The sequence below is a fragment of the Heliangelus exortis genome, chromosome 4 (genome assembly GCF_036169615.1).
Source record: "Heliangelus exortis chromosome 4, bHelExo1.hap1, whole genome shotgun sequence".
Classification (NCBI taxonomy): Eukaryota; Metazoa; Chordata; class Aves; order Apodiformes; family Trochilidae; genus Heliangelus; species Heliangelus exortis.
The window spans coordinates 42,829,509-42,853,103 of record NC_092425.1 but is presented as its reverse complement, the minus strand read 5'-3'; the positions used below and the strand labels follow the sequence as shown (position 1 = coordinate 42,853,103).

The window sequence follows — 23,595 nt, the reverse complement described above, 5'->3', positions numbered from 1 at the left end:
ATCAGACATCCACATCCATTCAGGGCACTTCCACACGAGGCACTTCTCTGGGTGGAGTTGGAAGCAGCCGAGCCAAGTAAGATCTCTTCAAGGTGCCAAAGCCTTTCCTGACAGCTTGCCCTGGGCTAATGCCCCAAACTTGCCAGGTGTACACTGAGTTAAGGCTGTGCCAGCCCAGCAGCACCAGAGATGGTCCCTGGGTGCCTGGTGACACTGCCAAGCAGCTCCCTGTGGGACTGAGCTCAGCCACCAGCAGGAGCCTGGCAAGAACCATGGCACTGCTTCTGGCAGGAGCAAGGAATCAGCTGGGTACACAGCTCCAAGTCTCTGTTCTGTTCCTGGAGGTCACACCTGGGCAGTGCACACCCCAACAGCACGGGGCAGCATTTCAGACAGTAAAATTTAACAAATGTTCTCCCCCTCTCAAACGTTTTTCTGCTGTCCCAACGGATCAATTATTCTGGGAGCAAAAAGCTAATACAAACCTCCTGTCATTCCAGGCCTGCAGACAGCAAACAGCCTAATTAAAGCCAACATGATGATTTATAGTGGCTGAGCAGAGATTACTTCCTCCAAGAGAGGAAGCAAACACAGGCTTTTTCTGGTTTGATTTGCTGGAAGTGTTCTAATCCATCTTCCTGCAGATTACTTTCTTTCAGACTGCTTGATCCTCTGCCGTCCATTACCAGTGACAATGACCTGGCTGTAATCTTACACCTTTCCAAACGTTTCAAACCCAGAGCCACAGGCATTTGTTTGCAAGTAGAGAAATCAGAATAAAATTCTATGCCTGCAGCAGGGGGAAGGGCAGCAGTGAGAGGTGAGCTGCAGGTCTGCCTGCCTGGGCAGGGGAGTCCCTACACAGCCTTGCCTTGCCTTTCCTCCTACTCCCCCAGTAGTTTTTCAAGCACCCAGTCAACTGATCCTCCTAAACCAAGATAATTTGCTGCAAATAATTCATTCCTATCAGCTTAACAATTTTCTGCAAACAACCTGAAACTAAACTTCTTTAGATTCCTTTTACCTTTGGGATTTCACAACGTTTTCAGCTGCGGGAGGAAAGAAAAACACTTGCTGAGGAGTCTACTCTTTGCCTAAAAACTGAAAAACCTGTTTGCTCTGTTAAAAAGTTCTTCTTCGAGGGAAAAACCATCTCTCTTTGTGCCTCCTGAGCTAAAAGAATAACCCAGGCAGATGTCTGTGTGCTGCCCCGCTCCCACCCCGACCCGCAGCACCAATCCTGCTGTTTTTTCCAGTCTGCTTCTCCATCTGCTACACACCTGCAACACACCCTGCTCCAGCCCTTCCCAGGGATACACAGGGATTGCCAAACTCTATTCCCAGAGGAGAGACCAGCAGCCCCCTGCCAGACACAGCACACAGGAGGTTGTGGGATGGGAGACACAACAACATTCACTCCTCAGCTACCGAACAAGAGGATTTCCTTAAAAAGTCATTTCCACCCCCACCCAGTTCTGGTGTTTCAGTCAATTTTAGGGTTAATTACTGGGCAAAACAAAGGTGGTAAAGCACCCTTCCTCCCCAGCACTCCGAGCTCTCTTACCTTCCACTTCTTCTTCATCACATACATGTTTAAGGAAGGAAGCCCCTCTATCCAGCACTGCCTCGTCCTCCATCCTATAGTAATAGAAAAGAAAAAAGGAATGCTCAGACTTCTCCTGGAGGGAGCTGTTGGGAGCAGCCCAGGTGGTGGGCTGGGTAACTTGGAGGCTGGTGTTCATCTTCCTGCAGGCACTGCTGCTCTCCTGCCGTGCTGCTGCTCCAGACACCTCCTCTCCTGTGCTCTGAGCTGGCTTCTCCGAGCTCCAGTTCTAACCTTGAGAGGACATCAGTGCTGACAGGTGGAAGAAAGGTAATCCCAACTACAAGGCTTTGGGCTTGCTTCCTGTTGCTTTTTTTTTTTTCCCCCTCCTCCTTTTTCCTTTTGTTTTTTTTTCTCCCTAAAAGGATGGATGCACTCCCAGGCAAGTTTGGGGCAGTCTATGCCCCAACCAGCAGTCTGGGGAATTCCAGTTTGCCTTTAAAGTTCTTCCCCAATCCCTGGGCTGCAGAGCCAGAGCCAGGCAAGCCAGCAGCCCCTGCAGAGCCACCCCCAACGCCCGGGGGGACCCCAGCCTCCAGCCAGCCTCTTAATACCAGCAAAGCAGACTTGTGTGCTGGGAGGCAAGCTGTGGGTCACATGTTGGCCTGACAGAAATCTGACATACGAGGATTATCCAGAGACCCAGCTAGAGGCAGCTAGACCATCACAGCAGTCATTTATGTGTGTCACCCATTCATTCAGCCACTTGGGGATGGGGTTTAGTAGTTGCTTCCTTTCCCTTCCCCCTCCTTTGCTGGTTCTCTGTATGGCAGAGTCCCCAGTCCCTGTGCTTCCACCCTACAAGTGCTCCTTGGACTGCCCAGCACTGCAGGAGCTCTCCCACAGAATAAAACCCTGCACGTTTCCAAGGGCTCCTCTGCAAGCTCACTTTTGACAAGCAAGCACAAAAATGCTCAAACAACAAAAAGCAAATGTAGCTCTATTAAATAATCTCCTTTGATAGTGCTCAGGGGCTCAGCACACATTTGCTGCTCACTGCTGGCCACTCACTGGGGCTGCTTTCTGGCTGAACACAGCTGCAGGCTGAGCTGCTGGTTTCCTAGAAAGAAGCAGACATGTGGGGGTACAGAGCAAACCCCACTGCCCTTTCCCTATTCCCAAGATGGATCAGCCACAAACATGGTACAGAAAGAGACAAATCCTTTAAAAACTCTTCACAGCCCTATTGCTCTCACTTGTGGTCCCATGAAAGCCTCCAAGTGCATTAGCAGCAAACACTAATAATTTTTTTAAGGCATGTTCAGATTAAGGAGAGTATAAAAAGTGAACTGATTAATACAGAGAAATTCATTTCAGTGTCTTAGGATATCGACCTTAAATGTCAACACCTACCTGAACAAGAAAAACAACCAAAAACCAACAAAAAAACAACCAAAAAAAACCACACACACAAAAAATCCCAAGAAGCAAACAAACCAAAAATCAGGCACAAGAAGTGCCAGCACCCCTGTTTTCAGACAGCAAAGGCCCAGCAGCCATTCTCCCACCTTTACCAAGTTTTCCTCCCCTTCTGCCCCTTCCCTAACCCACCACGGCCCCCTCCTTGGCTCCTTGCCTGCAGATCAGCTCCATGAACAAGTCTCAGAGACCTCACAGATAAAAAGCACAAAACAGGTCAGACCCAAAGCCACCAGCTAAGGCTCCAGAAATACTCATTTGGCATTTGGATTGCTGGATGGGAGCAAATTATACAGCAAATAATACCCTGAAGTGAAGGGGAACATCAGCCCCAAAGCTCAGGTCTGTTTCAGACCTGTGGAACCAATCCCCCCCTTCACAGGGGCCGTTTCTGCCCCCACTGTCTGAGCCTCCTCAGCAAGCTCCAGCTCTTCCTTCAGTTATTCCAGGATATTTATGCAGCTTTTCCAAGGGGAACACACTGCAGGGCTGCTCCTGCCTCTTTGCATCGGGTGTGAAGGCAAGCACCAATTTTTAATTTTTTTATTGCCTTTTTTTCCCTCCCCCCTCAGGGCAGCACAGTAGCCACTTGCTATAAACACAGCTGAAAGCATCTGGCACAGATGGGAGAGGATTTCCAGACCCAAACCTCACACACATTATTACCCCGTGCACCCTGTTCTTACACACACACAGCCCCTGCCCTCTGCCTCTCTGGCCCCAACCCCCAGCCACTCAGGTGCCTCAGGGACAGGTACAACCACACCTGAGCATCCCTGAGCTCCTGCTCCAACACCAGGGGCTCCAGCATCACCAGCAGTCCTATGGTGGGGGGCAAGAGGGAGAAAGGAGAGGAAAGGAAGGAAAGGGGCAATTTTCATGGCCTGCAGAGAACATGGTGCTGAAAATCCACCTGGTGACACCCACCTAGGAAAACATCTGCTCTAATTCCCCACCACAGCAATGCTTTAGGACACTGAGCTGCCAGAACATGGAAAAGAAGGGCAACAAAGCTGGTGGAGGGTTTGGAGCACAAGTGTTGCAAAGAGGGGCTGAGGGAGCTGGGGCTGTCTGGCCTGGAGAAGGGAAGGCTGAGAGGGACCTCTTTTCTCTTTACTACTACCTGAAAGGAGCTGTAAAGAATCAGAGAATGGTTTGGGTTGGAAGGGACCTCTCCAGGTCACCCAGTCCAACCCCTGCAGTATCAGGGACACCCTCACCCAGCTCAGGGTGCTCAGAGCCTGTGGGGTTGAGGTGGGGATCAGTCTGCTCAGTGATGTTACAAGTGATACTGGGCTCAAGGTGCAGCAGGGGAGGTTTAGGTTGGATGTTAGGAAGAATTTCTTCACTGCAAGGGTTCTCAGGCATGGAATGGGCTGCCCAGAGCAGTGGTGGAGTCCCCATCCCAGCAGGGATTTAGGAGTCCAAGAGCCATGATGCTTAGGGCTGGGGTTTGGTGAAGCTCTTGCTGTGCCAGGGCATGGTTGGACTCGATGAGCTTGGAGCCTTTTCCAGCCAAGGTGACTGTGTGATCCTGCAGAACCATCCCCAGCAGCACCTCCTGGGCTGGGGGGCACAGAGCCCAGGCTTCCCCCCAGCCTCCCACTAACTGCTGGGATCCATTTCCCCCAGTTCCCAGCCCTGCTTCCTGGCTGGAAACCTGCAGAGGACAGGACAGGAGGGAGCCCAGTGCTTCCCCCAGCATGGACCGGGAGCTGAGGGGATGGGAAGGAGCTGGGGAGGGGGTGAGAGGCCAGGAATAGAGCTTGGGTTGTCTTGGCACAGAGCCCCGGCTCTAATCCACAGGAGTTTAGGGATTAGACTCCCCAGGCACCACCTCCCTTGACTTGGTCTTTTCTGCCCTTCTCAGATTACTGCTGGGATTTCTTCAGGTCAAAATCTAGCAAGAAAAACAAAACATCCTTCTATGAATGGGCAGGGAGGAAAGATTTTGGCCTCCCCCCCTCCCAAATTTTGTAAACAATATAAAATGGGAGTTGCAGAAATTAAAAAACATAATAATTTTAAAAATCACTTGAAATTACAGGAAAATCTTTACTTGGGTAAAGGTATTTTCACCATCACACACACTCTATACAGGAGGCTGGAAGTTTAACAGTTGCTTAATTTAACTTAAAGGTCTTATCCAAGCAAAACAATTCTTATGATTTTAATAGAAATGTACCTTAATTTCACAGCCTGGTTTACCAGATAAAAAGCAGGTAAAAAGCATGGGACATTCAGACACCTTTCAACTAGACCCACATCCTCATTCCTGCTACTGCGAGATTTTGGAAACGAGCCTCAAAAAATGAACTAAAAAAATCTTGGATTTCTATTTTCACCATCTAGATGTGAGCAAGTCATGCACTCTGACAGAATACACTCCAGTGACAAACTGTGAGTAATTGGAGTAATGCCTGAGTAATTGGCTCTCAGGATAGCTCAGGAGCTTGGTACCAGCCCTTTCCAGCAGTGACTTGATGCAGCAGAAGAGGAGTCCCAGGCAGGCAGCACAGCACAGCACAGCACAGCACAGCACAACACAGCACAGCACAGCACAGCACCCTCCTCAGACACCACTGTGCTGTCCCCAGCTCACAGGAACACCCTGCCAGACTGCCCAGGAAGAGTGGGATTCACTGAGTAGTGACAGGGATCCCAGACCTCAGAATGGAGAGAAAAATCAGTATAGAACAGGCAAAATGAAGGAAAGCACAAGGATTAAAAGTCTGTTCTACAATCAGCAGAGCTGATAAATGAGCAGGGAGGTTTCCCTCTGCTCTGCCTACACTTATCTGACAGTCTCTGCTTTTATATACAAAATATTTGTTAATTTAATTATTATAAAAATTTATTATGCATTCTTCCAGCAGGTCTCCTCCTTAAAGAACCAAACACTTGCAACACACCTCCAAAGTTGTCCTGTCCTGTCCTATCCCCTCTTCCCATCCCCACCAAAGCCAACCCTCCCAAACCAGGACAGGTGGACAAATGGAGGGATGGAGGGACAGGCAGAGGGATGGGGGGACAGGCAGAGGGAGGGAGGGACAGGCAGAGGGATGGAGGGACAGGCAGAGGGATGGAGGGACAGGCAGAGGGAGAGAGGGACAGGCAGAGGGATGGGGGGACAGGCAGAGGGATGGAGGGACAGGCAGAGGGATGGAGGGACAGGCAGAGGGATGGAGGGACAGGCAGAGGGATGGAGGGACAGGCAGAGGGATGGGGGGACAGGCAGAGGGATGGAATGCTGCGTTCCCCAGCCACCCCATCCCTGGGGTGCCCGGGCAGGGGGGCAGAGCCTGGGGATGCCATCAACTCCTGTGCTTTTTTAACTCCACAGCTGAGGAGAGGGGAGGGAAAGCAGCGTTTGGGGCAAATAAAGCAGCAGGGCTGGTGTGGGAGCAGGAGCTGTGGCCCAGAGCTCCAGCTTGCTTCAGTGAATAACCCCAGAAGGTAGCCAGGGAGCCAGAAACCAGAGCCAGGACTTGCTGATAAGCTTTTATGGTCCTACCCGTTTCAAACGTCCTCTGCAATGAGGAAGGAACTCTAGCAAAGTCCAGACTGAAGGAATGAAAAGCCAAGCAGAGCCCTGAGTGCAGTGGGAGCAGTGGGAGCAGTGGGAGCAGCATGCCCAGCCCCTGGGAAAGGCATTTCCAGAGCAATCCCTTTGCAGTCAGCCAGGACACGGAGCGGGGCAGCTCTGGGGAAGGGGAGAGGACTGGGAAGGTCGGGTCAGAGAGCAGCTCCTGGGAAAGGCAAGGGAGGTAAGGACCACCTGAGCCTGCAGAATCCATCACCCTCCTCTGCTTCCCCAGGCCTAGCATCGTTGCCCTAGCAGGAGCCCTTGCTCAGAAACCTGCCCATGAAGCTGAGGCACAGGGGACAGGGATGCAGGAGGAGAAGAGACAAGGTTGGCAGGGCTGAGCCACAGCCACCAACAGCCCTGACTGTGACAAACCCCAGCACAGCCTCTGGGGGCTCCCAGACAGGATGCACACAGTCACACCATGTTAGGGGTTGGAAGGGGCCTCAAAAGATCCCGAGTCCAACCCCCCTGCCAGAGCAGGATCCCCTAATGCGGGTCCCACAGACACAGCTCCAGAGGAAGAGACTCCACAAGTCCGTGCACAGAGCAAAGCCACCAAAGCTTCCCTGGCAGTGACAACCAGTGTCCTCTGCAAGCCACCCAACTTCCCTGCCAAGGGTGCCTGGATCCCAGAGGTAAGGAGTCAATAAGCTGAACAGGCACCTTCTGTCACCAGAGAGGCAGAGGCAGAGGTTCCTTTCTCTGCAGCCCGTGAACCATTCAGATGGTGGCCAAGTAAACAGGAAACAAGGAAGAAGCCTTGGTCCGCATCGATTCCCTCACAGCCCGTGAGCAAACACTTGAATCAACAGCCCCAGTGTGACCAAGTCCTCCTGAGGGGCTGGATGGCTTCTGCTTTCCTCACACGCTTGTGGGCTCTATCACACCGAAGAAGGAGCTTGCCTACATTGAGCACAGTCTGCTTGATGCACTTTTAGAACACGCTGCCAAATTTATCTTGGATGCAATTTCCCCCGTTAGCTCCAGAGCAGAATTTATTTCCATGCTTTCTCAGCAAAAGGCTGTACTCACCAGGAGCAGAGGAGGACAGAAGCCTCTGCTTTCTGCTGAGAGATCTTGTGCTGGAATAGTCTTAAATCTAAACAGAAACCCAACTTCTTAGAAACTAATTCTCAATAATCACCAGGGAGCTGCCCCCCCAGGTGAGTGCTTTGCCCCAGGCAGATGCAGACTGGGCAGCAGAGGCAGGGAAGGTGCTCCAGCACCCTCCTGTCTGATGATGCAGGGTGTGTAGGGGAAGGCTGGAGCAGACACTACCCCTCAGGAGGCTGCCTGCCCATTTGTTCTGGGCCCTTCCTCAGTGCCCCTTTGCTGGTTGCAGTGCCAGCACGTGCTGGGGCACCATGCACGTGGCAGCTGCTGAGCAGTCGTGCAGACACTGTAGTGAAACAAGGAGGAAGCAAGAAAGCTTTCCCAGTGCATCACAGAATCCCAGGTTGGTTTGGGTTGGAAGGAATCCTACAGGTTGTGTAGTTCCAAGGCCCTGCACGGGCAGGGAACCTCCCATCAGAAGTCAGCACCAGCTTACAGGCACCTGCAGGCTCTGGGTCAACTTCTCCTTCCAAAGGGTCTGGGAAAACCGAAAGGGCTGCTCCTGCTTCCTCCTGACTCTCAGGCATGACAGGGACACAAGCCTCTCGTTATGTGACACCAAAGCAGGCTGGTTTCAAGGGGGCTGGAGAAAGGAGGAGCACCACAGGGTCAGTGTACAGCCCATCCATCCTGGAGCTTCCCATCTCCCTTCCCTCGGGGTTCTGCCATGGAAAGGCACCTAGGTGGGAGCTGGGACAAGGCAGAGAACCCCAGCCCTCCTGGCACTCCTTGGCAGAGCTGGCAGAAGCCAGGCCAGGCTGGCAGAGCTCCTGTGTCCCTGCACAGCTCTGTGAGGTGCTGGCACCCATTCTGCACCCAGCATCCTGCTGACACTCTTCTTGTACAGCTGCACCACAAGCCAAGGCTCCGGGGTGCTCCAGGAGCCATCAGGCAGCACCAGGCAGAATCCAACCCTCCAGAGGTGTCACCTGCATGGCACTGACTCCCTTACCTAAATGTCACCCAGCAAATGCAGCCCAGCTGCTCACTGATACCTCACCATGAATGCTAAAAGGGGCTTCAGTACTAATGAGATCTTTTTGAAAACTGGGGGGCATGGACAGAGGGACTTTTCTTAGTTTTGGGTTTTAATAAATTCCCAATTAAGTAATCTCATTGCTATGTGAAACCTTTCACTCTACAGCACAGTTCTCAGGGACTGAAAGTAAGTCTTACTATAGGATTCTTTTAAAAGTCTCACTTCTTGACTAAATCTTTTCATGAATTCTTGAGGACTGAAGCACCAAGCACTCTACAGCTCTGTCTCAGCTGACAGGGGAGGCCTGCCTGAAACTGGGCTTAAGAATTATTTAAATTTATTTTGACAAAATAAGTTATTTCATCTGGATTTCAATTTAAATCTCTGAAAACTTCAGAGGGACCCTTCAACTTGGATACCTTTAAAAAATTTACTAGAAGAAATAATCAGGAGTGAATGAAACCAAGCCTTTCTTCTGCATCAACAAGAAAGTAGCACCAAAACCAAGGGGATAGTGGCACTGGAGCCCAGGTTAGGTGTAGCAGCTGCAGCCACTGTTCTACCATGGTTAGATTGCTTACCATCAAGTGACAACTCTCTGAAAACTGATAAAGTCACCTTACTGTTTGGTTTCATTTCCTTCTCTTCAAGCAAACCATGGAGATGTGACTGGAGACACACAGCAAGGAGAAGTCTACATCTCACCCAAGCTTCGTTTGGAAATTGGAGCATCTCAGTGACAGCTCTGTGTCCAGCAGGACAGGATGAACCTCTGCTGCTGAGCTCCTGCTTCCTGTACCTTCCACACACAGCTGCTCTAGGTAATGCAGCCAGAGCCAGGAGAGACACAGAGATGCTCTGAAAGAAATTCTGCTGTGTGAGACGAGCCAATCAAGAGGAAGAAGTGATTTCAGGCTGCAAATATTATGAATGTATCCATTTGAGGCCAACATAAACCAGATATTTTTGTAGCTTAATTTTCTGCAAAGCACGAAATATAAATCACACAAAAAAAGCTTTCTCTGGAGACAGAATGGTGTCAGGTTGTAAATCTACAAGCAGCAGTAGATTTTCTTTTAAAAACTATTACTTCAAGGCAGCCTGGGGGATCTGGCTTTTTTATTTCTGCCATTTATTACTGTGACAATGTCATTCCCCTCAATATTTTTATTTCGGTTTTATTACTTATAGACAGCTTGACACTGACCATGGTTTTACACATCCAGCTGGCTACTCCTACAAGTTTAATTCAGTACTGCATGCTAGTGGGAAAAAGGACCGCGTTCAATTTTGACATGAAAAAGTTCCTTAAAGCCCCCACCATCTTCCAAACACATGCTTAGGAAAACAGGGTTAGCAAAATCTTAAGAATGGTCCAAAAATGGTAAAGGGGCTGGAGGAAAGAGCACGTCTCAGGAGTGGACTGAACCAGGAGGCTAAGGTGGAAAGGTGATGCAAGATACAGAGTTTATTTTTGCCCTGCTTGAGAAAAATCAGGCAGTGTCCAACAGATTTATGACGCAGCCCATGACTGGAGGCTCAGCAAACCTGAGATGAAAACGCTCTCATAAATCAGCCCTCTGGAGCATTTTCGTGTGCTCTTCAACCAAAACCCTTGTCTATTTAAAACCAGTCCTGGTTTATGAAGCTGTTGCTCTTTGTTCAAGCCTGGTGGAAGAGCCCTCTGTGAGAAACCTGTGTCTCAGTGTGGTGTCTCAGAAGGTACCACAACATCACAAGTAGGTATTTTGTATCAGCTCAGCACAGGAGTTCAAAATGAGTGTGAGACTCCACAAGTATGTAATAGACAGGGATACACCTGTCCATAACCATGCACAGATCTATAAATCCTGACAACAAACCAGCACCTGCTGAGTGTTACCCACGTGGAGCCCCAAAAATCAAGGCATGGGTAGCTTGGACCCGAGAGGACGTTTCCTCCCTGTAGACAAGGATGTTGAAGTGGGCACCTCAGCCTTGCCAGGCTGCCTTTTGAAAGAAAAAGGTTATCTGGAAAGGGAGTTCCTGGGTTTAAGTCCATTTCCCACTCAGCAGAAGAATGGGCAGCGTGTACAATGCGGGGTGGGGCAGCACGCCCAGTGCCACCATCAACCCTGGGCTGGTTTTCTCCAGGGAAAACAATCCAGCACTCCCAACCCTGTCCCCCCAGCAATCAGCTCCTGCACTTGTCCTCCCGTGTGACTGTTCTGGGGGAAAGTCCTTTCCCTGGAGCAATAACCCCCAGCACAGCCAGTCCCCCCGTTAGCACAGAGGTGTGAGACGAGCCTACAGCTTCATCTCACTGCTCCAATTAAAGCTTGGAACTTGCCCTTCTCTTACCACTTTCAAATGCACAGCTCTGAACGTTGTCCTTCCCACCCCTTCCCAAGCATCTCTGAGGTGCTGGAGGCATTCTAAAAGCATCACAAGATGCTGGACACCAAGACTGGTCCAAGCCGGGCAGCACAGACCAGATGCTGGCTTTTGGCTTTCTGCTGGGAGGAGGACAGGCAATACCCAAACAGCACTAAGCTCCAGCAGGGAAGGAGAGAGCCCGGTTGTATAAAACATTTTGGACATATTTGAAGCAACCAAGGGAGCTAATGCACTATCAGCACTTCCCAGAGTGCAGCCCCAGCATTTCTGATCCAATTCTCAGCACTCTGAAGTGATAAGTGCTCGCTGGATACGCTGGCTTCAAACCCGTAATCCAGCAGCAGAAAGGATATTTTTAACACAGATGATTGCAGTAATCTGCCTCGACACTCACACACAGCCCACGGGGCACAACTGAGCAGCACAGGATGGTGCTACCCCAGCAGGGACTCCTTCAAGTGTGCAAATCACCAGGATCCTCAGCCATTAAGCCAGGGCTGTGCTGGGCAGCCAGAGACTGAGAGCTGGAGAAAGTGTGGGGCCAAGAGCCAGGAGGATGGCAAGGGTTGGATTTGATTTCTAAACAGTAGAGGCCTTAAGGTGGGTGGAACAGGAGAAAAAGAAAAAATAAAATAGGAAATAACCTCCTCAACCCGTACCTGGTCACACAGGGAAAGCTCCTGGAAGGTTACACAGCTTCTACAAGTGAGACAGGTTACTCAAAAGTAAGAAAGAATGTGGTGGCATTTGAGATCACATCAAAAGGAGTGTGATCTGAGCACAGAGCTCTAAAACCAGCACAGAAGAGGCAAAGTCACCCCATCCAAAAGTCAGCACACACACAGACCTGGTGGAGGAAAGAAAACTTCTCCAAGAGTAATAAAGAAGCAAAAAAAAAAAAAAAAACAAAACCAAAACAAACCCAAAACAGTGGCTTTCAGACTAAAATGCACCAAAAGCTGAGCTCATCCTGACTTGAGGATGCTTGTCCAGAAGATTTTACAGAGACTGCTCCCTAAAGGAGATGGGAGAAAATCTCTTGTGAGGAAGTAACCAAAAGTAATGTAACCCTGACAGCTAGAAATGCAAACAGACACTTCTCAAACTAAATTCCCTTTTTGCCTCCATCAACTGCACTGGGAGGGGAAAACAAAAAAACAACCACCCAAAAACCAACCAACCAAAAAAACCAACCCCAAAACACAAGCTCACAAACTACTGCAAGTTTCCTGAAGATGAAGAAACAACCCAGAGAGCGGAGGCGAGGGAGCAAAACCGTAAAAGTTATTTTCCATCCATCTGAGAAGAAACTGAAAGAAAGAATTTCATCATTTCCACCAATTTAAGCTCCAGCAGAACACCAGGAGAACGTAAAGTCCCAGCCCGGAGCACCCTGAGCCCAGGGAGCTGTTCTGTCTCCCAAGTGTTCAGCAAAATCCTGGTTGTGGCAGCACAAGCCCCAGAGCCCACAGGATGTGTCCCTCAGTGACACCCCTGAGCATCAGGCAGCAGAAATGTGACAGGTCCTGCCACAGGGAATCACAGAACCATCCAGGTTGGAGAAGACCTTCAAGATCCCTGAGTCCAACCTCAATCCAACTCCCACAACCACCAAACCATCTCCTGAAGCTCCACATCCAAGTGTTTCTTGAACACCTCCAGGGATGGTGACTCCACCACCTCCCTGGGCAGCCCATTCCAATCCCTCACCACTCTTGCAGTGAAGAAATTTTTAATATCCAACCTAAACCCTGGCACACCTTAAACCTTTTTCCTCTTGCCCAGACCCAGGATGCTCTTCCAGGAGAACAGTCTGGTGTAGCTCCTGGGCTATGCTCAGCCTGTAGAGACAGAATTACTTAAATCTGCCCCCTGGCTAGCACTAGCCAGGCTCAGACACACACAGGGAAACTCTTCTTCCACCCAAAATTTCAAGTCCCCACAGCAGAGGGGTCAGATTGTCTGTGTTTTGCCAGAAAAAGAGAACATCACTGATGGAACAGTGCTGGCCACAGAGCTAGGAGTGTCTGGGAGAAGGTCCCCACCACCCAGCTTCCCCAAGGCCCTCACACACATTCCCTCCTGGACACAGAAAGCAAATGTGGGGTTTGTACATCATTTGTCACCAACCCTCCCTGCAGTGGGCAATGTGGAGCAGGTCACTGGGGCAGGGAGCACCTTGGGACAGCCCCTGCCCTGTGAACTGGGCACTGCCTCCCAGTGACCCACTGGCTACCTCGATTCCCAGTATGGAGCCAGTGGCAAGCAGACCAAGCCCGTGATCTTTAAACTGGGACCTGCAGCCTATCAATCAGCCATTCATCAGAACTTGGCCCAGACCAGGCAGGGCCACATGATTGTGGCTTTGCTGCATTAGTCACCAAACAAAGTGACACGGGTTCTTCTGCCACCAGGACAGTGACCCAAACATGGCACAGAATAGAAGCAGAGGGGCATAAGCAGCCAATGCCTGGTCCTGCATCCTTTTAGAAAGGCCCAACTCATTCTCCCAGCAAAAGGAGGTTGCTACTGGCTTGGCATTTTGTTTCATGGGAGAGTCATGCTCTTTAATTTGGTTCTAAGTGCCCTAAAGCTGGATTTACAGCAAGAGCCAAGAGTGCACACCTGCACTGCTGAGCAGGCTACTACCAAGTTTTAACAAGACTGTCCTCCAGATGACATCCAGTTCAGGGCAGTCCAAAACAGACTTACTCATATCAGCCTAAAACAGGGCTGAGAACAAAACAAGAAGCAGTTTCTTGCCGGGAAGGGTTCACAGCTACTTCTTACCAACTCCTCTCCAGTGCCCCATTGCCATGGAAGAACAACTGAGAGGAGAACAGTGATGGATGCTCATACACACCTCTGTTGCAGGGGGTCCTCCAAGGGAACAGAAAACCTCCTGTAAGGACTAACAAGCTGGCTCAGAAGACCAAGCAGATCTCTGGAAGATAAAATTGGACTTCAGCATCTGCTTAAAAAAACTGGAGGCAGCCATTCTTTCAGAAGAAACCTCAGAGAAACAACGTTCTGTAACAGGCCCAAAACAGTTGGTTTGCTCTGATAATATAGGACATTTCAGCTGGGGATGGAGAGGGCAATACAAGGCAGCACCCATGGCCAGCACCCTGAGCATAACCTGCTCCCCCTGCTTGGCTCCCTGGGGCTGCTCTGATTCAGATCCAGCTCACCAGAAACCCTTCCCAGCAGTGCTGTTGGAACTGGACCTACACAGCTTGGTGCCTCCAGATTTCCCTGGCCATCTCTAAGTAGAAATCACCAGCACAGAGGATGGGACAGCAGTGGCCAAGTCCTTCCCAGCAGTTGGGATACAAAGGTGCTTTCTGTCCTGGCAAACAAGGTTTTAGTAGCAGGAGAGAGAGAGAAGGTGGTGAGTGAGCCCCAATCACCAGCAGCTGCAGGTGCTTTCTTACATCTATCACTGAGCCCAGCCCACGAATCTTCACACAAACACAAATTTCTTGGAAACAAACAGCAGCTTTATGGCCAGCACCTAATTGCAACATGGGTGTTTAAAGGTAAATGGAAAATACTCTATGGTAATATTACATCCCAGTTATCTGCACTCCTTATCTTGCATTTTTTTATTGCTTAGTGGAATGACTGGTCTGGGAACAGAGCCAGAAAAGCTGAGTTGGTACCAGAGTTCAAGCCTTTGTAGACATTACTGAGAATTTCAAATTAAGGGTCATATCCAGAAGTGTGGTGACCTCCTCATGGAAAACACCAGGTACCCACAGTGAGCTACAGCCAAGCCTCCCCAGAAAATACTGAGCTCTTTGTACCCAAGGCATTGCTGCACCAGGAATACTTAAGGTCTCTTATTCATCACCGTGAGGATGCCTGCATTTGTAGAAAAGCAGTTACAGAAACTTTTAGAGCTCACAGAAATCTCAGTGCACTCCCCATTTCTCCACTGCTGAAGGCTCAGAGGGCATTCAGGTTACTGGCTGGGAGATGTATTTTGAGCATGATGAGCTTAAGTTGGTTTTGCAATGCTTTTTAATAAATTAAGTTGTACACCTAATGTTCAGTGGACTGCATTGGCTCTGGGCTCTTCCAGCTTGATCTTTAATTTGAGTAATTATTTTAAAAGCTGGAGACATGATCTCCCTTTATTCAATGTCTGGAGAGGATTCTGATATTGTGAGATACAGTTGAGGTTTCCACAGAGTTGTTTTGCAGAGTACTCCCTTTCAACCAAAATTACACCTTGTGTTTTTGGCAGGGGGAAGGAGATGGGCGATCCAAACAAAATTTACAAAATTAGGTTTTTCTTTTGCAGCAGTCCCTGCCCTGTTCCAGTGCTGTATTCACAGGTGCAGAGGGTCCCTCCCAGGTTAAACTGAAGCCCAATGCCCACAGGTAGGTGCCCACTCATCCTGCTGAGAGGGATGAGGCATGGAAGTGAGGAGCAGTGGGAGCATCCCTGGTGTGAGCAGTGCCCATGGCAGCAGCAGCAGGGTGTCTGGGCTTGCCTCCCCTGTCAGCAGAGCAGGGGCCTGAGCCTGCACTCAAGCCCAGACTTGCTCACATTCTTTCCATGCATCAGGCTCTGAGGCTTGGCTTCAGAGGAAATGCAAGGGGTAGCACAAAGCCCAGCAGCCCCAGCTCTTGCAAGGTCCCAGCTACAAGTGGGACCCAGCTGCTCAGAGCACCACGTCCTGACCCAAGGGGCTCCTCACCCCAAAGCCACCTCGAGGACCTGTGCTTTGGGTGCCATAGTGACCCTGCCTGGCACAGCACAGCCCCCTCCTCTGCCCTGCAGCCCACTGTCACACACCCTGGTGACACAGGCCACCCAACCCACCCACGCTGGGCACTCAGCCTTCATTTGGCTCTCCAGGCTACCTCCATCTCTTCAGATGCCTTTCCACCCATCCAACCCCCCACTTCAGAGACCACTCCGTCTTTGAATGGATCTGGTTCTCAGCCAAACGTTTCATTTCAGTCCTTTTCACAGTTACCCACAACCAGAGCACCCACCGTTCTCAAACCTTGCAGGACACAGGATAAGCTGTTTTTCTAAAACCCATCTGTGCCTTCTCAATAGATAAACTGATCGCTTCTCCTTCAGAAAGAGGCAGAGCCAAACACTGCTTTATGCTGAGGGAAAAGCATTTCCACAGTTATGGGAATATCTTTGCATATATCACATTCCTGTCAAAGTACTTCTTGCTCTTAAGAGAGAATTATCTTTTCTTCCCGAGCACATTTTGGTGATGTATGTGTGTCAGTAACACAATGGAGAAAGACACAAACTCTGAAATGGAAAGTTAATACTCTGCTAATGACATCTGTCTGTTCAGGACATTTTTTTCAACAAAATTAGTGATGCCAGAGCTGCAAGTGAACCATGATCCAGACACAGGCTGGGCAGCTGGACCAGGTGGAGATTCCTTCCAACTGAAAGATCCCATTCTAAGCAGATATTCTATTCTACAACCTCCCTCTAACACCACCCATCAAGTGAAGACTTTGCACTGGTCTTCAACTGATTTCCAACCCCACCCCAGGAGCAGCTAATGGCTGCAATTTAGACTTTGTTCCTATCCCTCCAGCCCCATCTGATCAGCTCTCACTCACCCCACTATCTCCCCAGTCCTTTCTCCTGCTCATGCCAGTGGAGCTGCTTCCACAGCCTCAAGGCTGCCTGAGCTGCCCCAAGGCCACAAGTCAGCCCAGGTAAAAGTGGGGTTCAGTGGGATTGAGGCAGCAGCAGCCCCCCAGCAAGTCAGGGAAGGCAGGAATCAGGATGGGGGCCTGGAAGTGCCATGGAACACCCCACTCACACCATGCCTGGGACACTGCTCCTCAGACCTGGTTGTTACTGACAAACCCGAGCCCAGGAGATGAGGAGATGTTAAACCAGGCAAACCCAAGCCCAGGAGATGAGGAGATGTTAAACCAGGCAAACCCAAGCCCAGGAGATGAGGAGATGTTAAACCAGGCAAACCCAAGCCCAGGAGATGTCAAACCATTTGTCTGGGGCACCTGGCAGGGCCCAAGGGGCTGTGCTGCTGTGCCACGAAGGCTCTGGAACAGAGCTTTGCTGGGGAGAGAAGGGAACAAAGAGCCCAACCACTGTCATTGCCCTTATTGTTCCTGCCTGGAGGGACACCCAGGCTGGGCCACTGAACGGGGCCACTGTTCTTCAGCTCTGCTCTTTGTCTGCTGAATGCAGGGACTGTCAGACCTGGAAGTGATATCAGACTCTGCCAGTTGAAGGAGGACTTGAATAAAATCCCCCACCGCCAGATTTGCCAACTATGAGACCTGGGCAAAAGGCAGAGGTGTGGGTGCCCTGCCTGAGGAACACCTCCAGCCAGCTCCTTAACCCCCACTGCTCCTTCAGCTGCTCAGCAGCTCTTTCCCAGCCTCCTTCTAACATCCTCATTGCTAAGGCTCCTCATCCTTAGCAACCCCGAGGAAAGATCTGGATGCTTACGCAGAAGGCTGACGGTGTGTCTGAAGTGTTAAATAGTCACAGGCCCCATAAAGCAGTTAACTTTGCAACCTCCTGGTCAAGGTTAAGAGTTGAACTGGGAGCTTCAGATCAGTAAGGCTGCGAGAAGTGATTAAAATTAAGTAAAAACACCAAACAAAGTACTCTGATCTTCTGGTTGCACACACCGGTGGCAACTTGTGCTCCTGCAAAATAGCCAAAATGGGAATGTTTTAAGAAAGGTCAGGATTTGACTTGCAAGATTCCAGGCTTCTTTGGCTTCAGAATACAAACTCATTTATTCATCAGAAAGTTTGCATGCTTTGCTCAGAAAACAGTAGCAGAATGTGCCACAGGAATCAATTTTGAGTGAAAAAAGGCAAAACCGTGTTGCACCTGCAAATCCGCTGGGATTTCTTGCCCGAGAACAGCTCAGTGTGAGAACTTGCAAAAGAAAGTAAAATTAAATCTCCTCTGGGGAACAATCACATGAAAGTTTAGCCTGTCTCATTAATTCCACAGCTTAGCAGCAGTCATCTCGCACAGGTTAAAAAAAGGAGGTGCCATTCCCACCGTCGCCCCCAGATATCTGAGTTTTCCACCCACAATTGTTTGTGTCCACAGCCGGGCAGACAGGGAAACAGCCAAGCTGCAAATGTAGCAGGAGGAACACTGAAGCAAGGGAAGTTCAAAACCACCCTTCAAAAAAGAAAAAATGTAGCAAAGAAATCCCAGTTGCTAAAGGAAGTGAAAATAATAACCAAGCAAGATGAAAAAGCAGCCCTTGAAATCTGTCTCTACAGGAGCAGCACAGGAAAACCTCCTCCAATTTAAAAAGAAATACAATTTGTTTCAGAGTCTTTAGCTGGATCCAAGCTCTTCTCTGAAACTCTGCAAATCTTCACTACAGACCGTACCTTGCAGGAATAATTTGTTTACGAGGTGAAGAAAATTATGTTATTCATCAAGCCAACATTTATATTACACAGTACTTTAAAATATTGTATTTTACTATGGTAACATTAGAATGGAATGAATCCATTTTTATAATTACAATTAATAACAGAATAAAGCTATTTTAGTAATCCCCAGTCTCAAAAGAAGTCGCCCAAACAATTCCCACCACCACTGAGTTCAGTTTTTCAAGAGGCAGTTTGAGATGCATGGGTCAGTACCTACAGAAGGACAATTATGGTTTATTTCAAGTCAGATTTAATAAAAAGCATTTAGCAAGCATATATTATATATAGTAACAAAATAGAAATGTGACCCTGCTCCCCTATAAATAGAATTACATAATAAAGCTAGGACTTGAAATGCTGTGACTTGGAAGATCACCCTCCCAGTAAATGTATAGATTAGCCTTGCTGTCTCTCTATATATACCCGTTTTTATATATAAACAATACATGAACATTTAAAAAAAAAAAAATACCCCTCTTTAGTCTTTGTTTTACTTTTGCAGCAGGATCAGCTCTGCTAAAAAGCAGAAATCTCTGCAATTCAGATGCTGAAAGTTTATTTGAACAGTCAGTTAAAAGGATTCTGATTTTGGTGATGTCAAATTACCTCTCCTGCTTTTTCTGGTGACAAAACATGTCAAAAATAAGGTCATTTGCCATTTCCTCTGACGTGCTCAGAGCAGTCTCAACTACTGTGGATCACAGCTGACTATTGTATGCTGAGTCCTCTGCTCTTTTTTATTGACAAGCAAATCTGGACAGAACCCCACAGCTCCAAACAGAACTGAACACCCCGAAGATCCGAGATGGAGGTTTCTCACATTTCCATCCCATAAAACTCACACAAATTCTCCCCACCTTGTGCTTGTGGCAACTTCACGAGCATCTTATTAATCTTAAAAATTAACAGCTGCAGGAGAGGCATCCAAAGACCTTTCTGTCTCTTCAGTTCAGGTGATCAGGCAAGGGAAAACCAGGAGGATGAATGATGCCTGTGGGGCTTCTGGCTCTGCAGGACACTACACATCATCCTCAGTCCCAAAACACTGGGGCACGGGCCTGTTTCACAGGAGGTATTGTCACCATAATTAATATCAGGCACTGATTGCCAGGGCTAACACAGCACCTTTCAGCTCAGTCTCTTCAGCTTTTACCTGGCAGCTGCTCATTATTTGACACTGAGCCACTGAGCTCCAGAGAGGGTGGTAGAGAGTTACCCAGGAGCAAGCAGGCTGCAGGACAGACTGAACCAAGGTCTTTTTAAGCTCAGCACCTTCCTACATACACCACACACAGCTTATCACCCAATTATAGGTTCTATAATTGTCTTCAACATTGTCCAACAGCCATAAAAAGCATCCATCCCACAAACTACGTACAGTCCTGAGCAAACCCAGTAGAAACAAGATGCTGCAGCAACTCAAAGTCCAAAGGCAGGGGGGGTCGGAAGCCTTGCTTTGAGTGGTTGTAGGATTTCACTGCAACCTTGATAATTTTATTGCTGGGTTGTTTTTTTTTTTTAGTTCAAGCCACACAATGAAAGATAGTTATGAGAAAGACCTCTGCCTGCCCATCCCAGTAGAGTTGTTCAGCAGGAGCACAAAAGGGAAGCTTTCCTTTCCCCAGAAATAGCCCAGAGTTCCTTTATCAATATTAGCTGGGAACTGCTCTGGGTTTTCAAAGAGCACTCCCTTTGCAGCCTCTAAATGGGTTTGCAGCCGGAAGCAGCTAATTGACTTCAACCTGATAGGAGTTATCAGGGCCCTTTTAATTTGCTCAAAGCAGAAGTTCAAATTCTAAATCTAATGCACAAAGCAAAACATTGGTGAAAGGCAGGTCAGTGGAGCGTGAGGAGGAGGCTCTCACTCAGGCAATGAACTCATTTTTACCACAGAGGAAACAACTCCGTGCCACAGCACCCCAGTTACAGCCCTAAGAACACTGTTCTCACCCCAGCACCTTCAAACCCAGCCTAAATTCCTCTGGTGCTCCCAACCCAGACAGAGGAACCCAAGCACAAACCACTAAAAGCTGTGCTAGTTTTGATGGGGACAAGTGTAACTACGAAATTACATAAAATTTAATAAATTATTAAAAAAAAACCCAACAAAACGAGAAGCCTAGCAAATGCACACTAACAGATCAGCACGTAGGCACAAGGACTCATCACTTTCTGGAGGCACAGGAGTGTTTTCAGGCTTCCCCCCTCCTGAAGCAGCTATTCCATCCATGCCCAGGCAAGGCAACTTCACCTCTCCAACTGCTCCTCTCTGCCCAGGCAGCATCTCCCACTCCTAAGAGCTGCTACCCCACAGCAGCTGCCTGCAGACTTATAAATAAATACAGTCTCTTTACCCTCCTGCACACCAATTTTCATTCGCTATCTTGTCCAAAATACCTTCCAGCTTGTTATTTACTGTGCTTCTTCAAGGTGGCAGTGCAGTTACCTTCAGACAGAAACACTCAGGGCTCCTCCAGCCCTGCTGGCAGAACACTCGTGTCCAGGAGCAAGGCTAGATCCGAAAACAAAAGGAGTTACATACAGGTTTTCCCTTCTCCCAGGGAGGTTTTCCTTTGAACTGCACTTTGTGCACAAATTCAACCTTTTCTCACCAAGGAAAGACATCGGTAACTGAAGGATTTGCCCTCCACCTGTTCTGGGATTGCACAGGAACATTTTGAAGCTCCTCTATGGGACTCTTCTGAGAAGCCTGCTGTGATGGACAGCACAACACAACACCTGTACACGAGGCTGTCCTCTGACTGCAGAGGACTTTCAAGATTTTAAATCATTACATGAAAATTGAAAGGAAAAAACTTCAAGTCTGATCTGCAGAAAAACCTGCCAGCCCTTGCTGGGAGCTGGATGGATGTGCTCAGGGTGTTACCTTGCTAGGAATGCCCTGTGCACACAAACCAAAACCTCATTCCTCCTCCCAGATGGAAAAAAAAAAAAAAAATAACCCAACAAAAAACAAACCAAAACCAACACAACCAAAACAAACCAATCCATAATTCTTTCTCACCCCACTTTTAACTCTAGACAGCAGCAACACCCACACTGCCAGTCCCTCTGGGGCTATGGGTCACTGCTCTGCAGTTGCCAGCCTCCTGGTGAAGAGTGGCTTCTTCCTTCAGTTCCAGCCCCTGCTCTTACAAATGTCAAATTCACACTCAGCAGGAGGGAAGCTACAAGCAAGTCCTCCCTATGGTCTGTTTGTTTGTTTTCCTGAAAATCCTAAGTCTGGGCTAACTTCAGCATTTGCATCTAAGGGGGGAGAGAGGGATCTCAGGAAAAGCACAGCTGCAGATTGCACTAACACCCACCCTTCAGATCACCCTGACACCCACAGGCAGGTGAAGTTACTGAGCACTGCAATCACCAGCTGAAAGAAATAAAGCTTTGCAAACCTGAGCTCCACAACCTCCCCCCAGAAGTGCCCAACCAGGAGAGGTAACTCAGCACCAGCTGCAGCACAGACAGCAGGCAAGAGGAGGGCAGAGGCTCACTTCACACACACACACGTCACCATGTACACAAGCACACAGATACAGAGAACCCCAATTAATCCTTCTGCATATGACTGGAAATTATTGCAATAAAGTTGAGACTGTAATTAAATAGTTGCTGGGGCTCGGGAGCCTCAAGTCTGGGGTTTTTTGATTGGGGAGGGTGTCTGTTCCTTGCTCTTAACCCGCAATTCTCTTTTTATTATCAATCAAGAGCAGAACCAAGCATATTCCTGCAGGCTGTCACATCGGCAGCTACTGAACAGCAAATTCTGTGCCCACACACAACATGCAACTCTGCACATTTTGTTGAATTCAGCTAGCCAAATTTCTCCTCTTTTTTTTTATTTTAATGGAAAATACATACATTTCAGGAATAACCAAGAACAATAAAGCCACTAAGCAGCTCACAGCCTACACACGAAGTGATGCTTAGATGCACAGTAAGCTGCACCTCCCTGAACCAGCTCTCCGATGGAGCTGTTCCTGTTATTTCTGCCCTGGGACCCAGCCTGCCCACTGCCCATGCACCCAACTTTACTCCCAGGGGCAGCTTAGTGGAATAAATCAATCCAGCAGAACACCAGCTCCTCCTCACTGTGAGTACTAGAAGGATGCACTCCTAATGAAGGGGGAACGCACTAATAATTAACGGTGTCATAAAATTAATTTTTAAAAAGCCATCGAAGGTGCGGGGGGGGGGGGGGGGGGGGGGGGAAGAAGAGGAAAAAAAAAAAAAAAAAAGAAAAGAAAAAAAAAAGATGGTTAAACTCTCCTTTCTGTATTTGCACAGCAGCTCTGGGTTGTACTGCTCAGCAGGAAGCTCACCAAAGGGAAAAAAAGCACTAAGCAGCTCATCTCAGCAAAGAAAATATCCCCATCGGGGCCACCTACCAGGTGGCACACTCAAAACTTGCGAGGAAATAACGATTTCCTTGAGCCGGCTGCGGCTGACAACGCCGCGAAAACCGAAGACAAATTGAAAGCATAAAAACGAGGAGGAGGAAAAAAGTTTCCAAATACCACGAAGCATTTTTAAAAGTTACCACCGGCCACCGAGCGCCAGGCAAGGGCACCGGCAGAGGGGAAGCGAAACCCGCGGGTGCCCCCTCCCCACCGCACGCCGGGACCCGCAGCTCCGAGCGGCTCCGAGCAGCCCCGAGCTGCCGGGCAGGTGCACCGGGTCTCCCCGGGTCTCCCCCATCTCCCGCTCACCTCCGGGGCTCGGGCTTGCGGCGTTCCTCCAGCTTGGCGGCGGGCGGGGGGCTGCGGGGCAGCCTGGGCGCGGGTTGGGTTCAGCAGGCGGTGCGGGGCATGGCTGTGCCCCCCGCGGCTGGGGAGGGAGATCCGCTTGGAGCTCTACCCCTTCCCACGCCCGCAGAGCCCGCCTGCTCGGCTCTGCTCGGCTGGGGAGCGCAGGGAGGCCCCGCAACGGCCCCGCTCGGCGATGCCTGCGGAGCGGCTGTGGTGCCGGCCCCCGCCCCGGCCCGCATTTAAAGCCGCCCGCAGGCTCGGACGTCCCCTCGGCGGCTCCCATCCCACCCCCCGCTCCCCGCTCCCCTCCCCGGCCGCTCGGACG

At 49.4% G+C, this 23,595-nt stretch overlaps 1 protein-coding gene across 7 annotated transcripts in view; it reads right to left on the bottom strand.

Annotated features, from left to right (window-relative positions):
- Positions 1-23,595, bottom strand: part of SLC4A4 (solute carrier family 4 member 4) — a 183,375-nt gene that overhangs the window by 125,542 nt on the left and 34,238 nt on the right. For 6 of the 7 annotated variants that reach the window (XM_071744182.1, XM_071744186.1, XM_071744189.1 and 3 more), the window contains one exon: positions 1,565-1,638. In XM_071744182.1, coding sequence (XP_071600283.1) covers positions 1,565-1,638 — 74 coding nt within the window. Of the gene's footprint in view, positions 1-1,564; positions 1,639-23,231; positions 23,370-23,595 lie in introns of those variants that run through there. The other variant, XM_071744184.1, reaches the window with a different exon arrangement.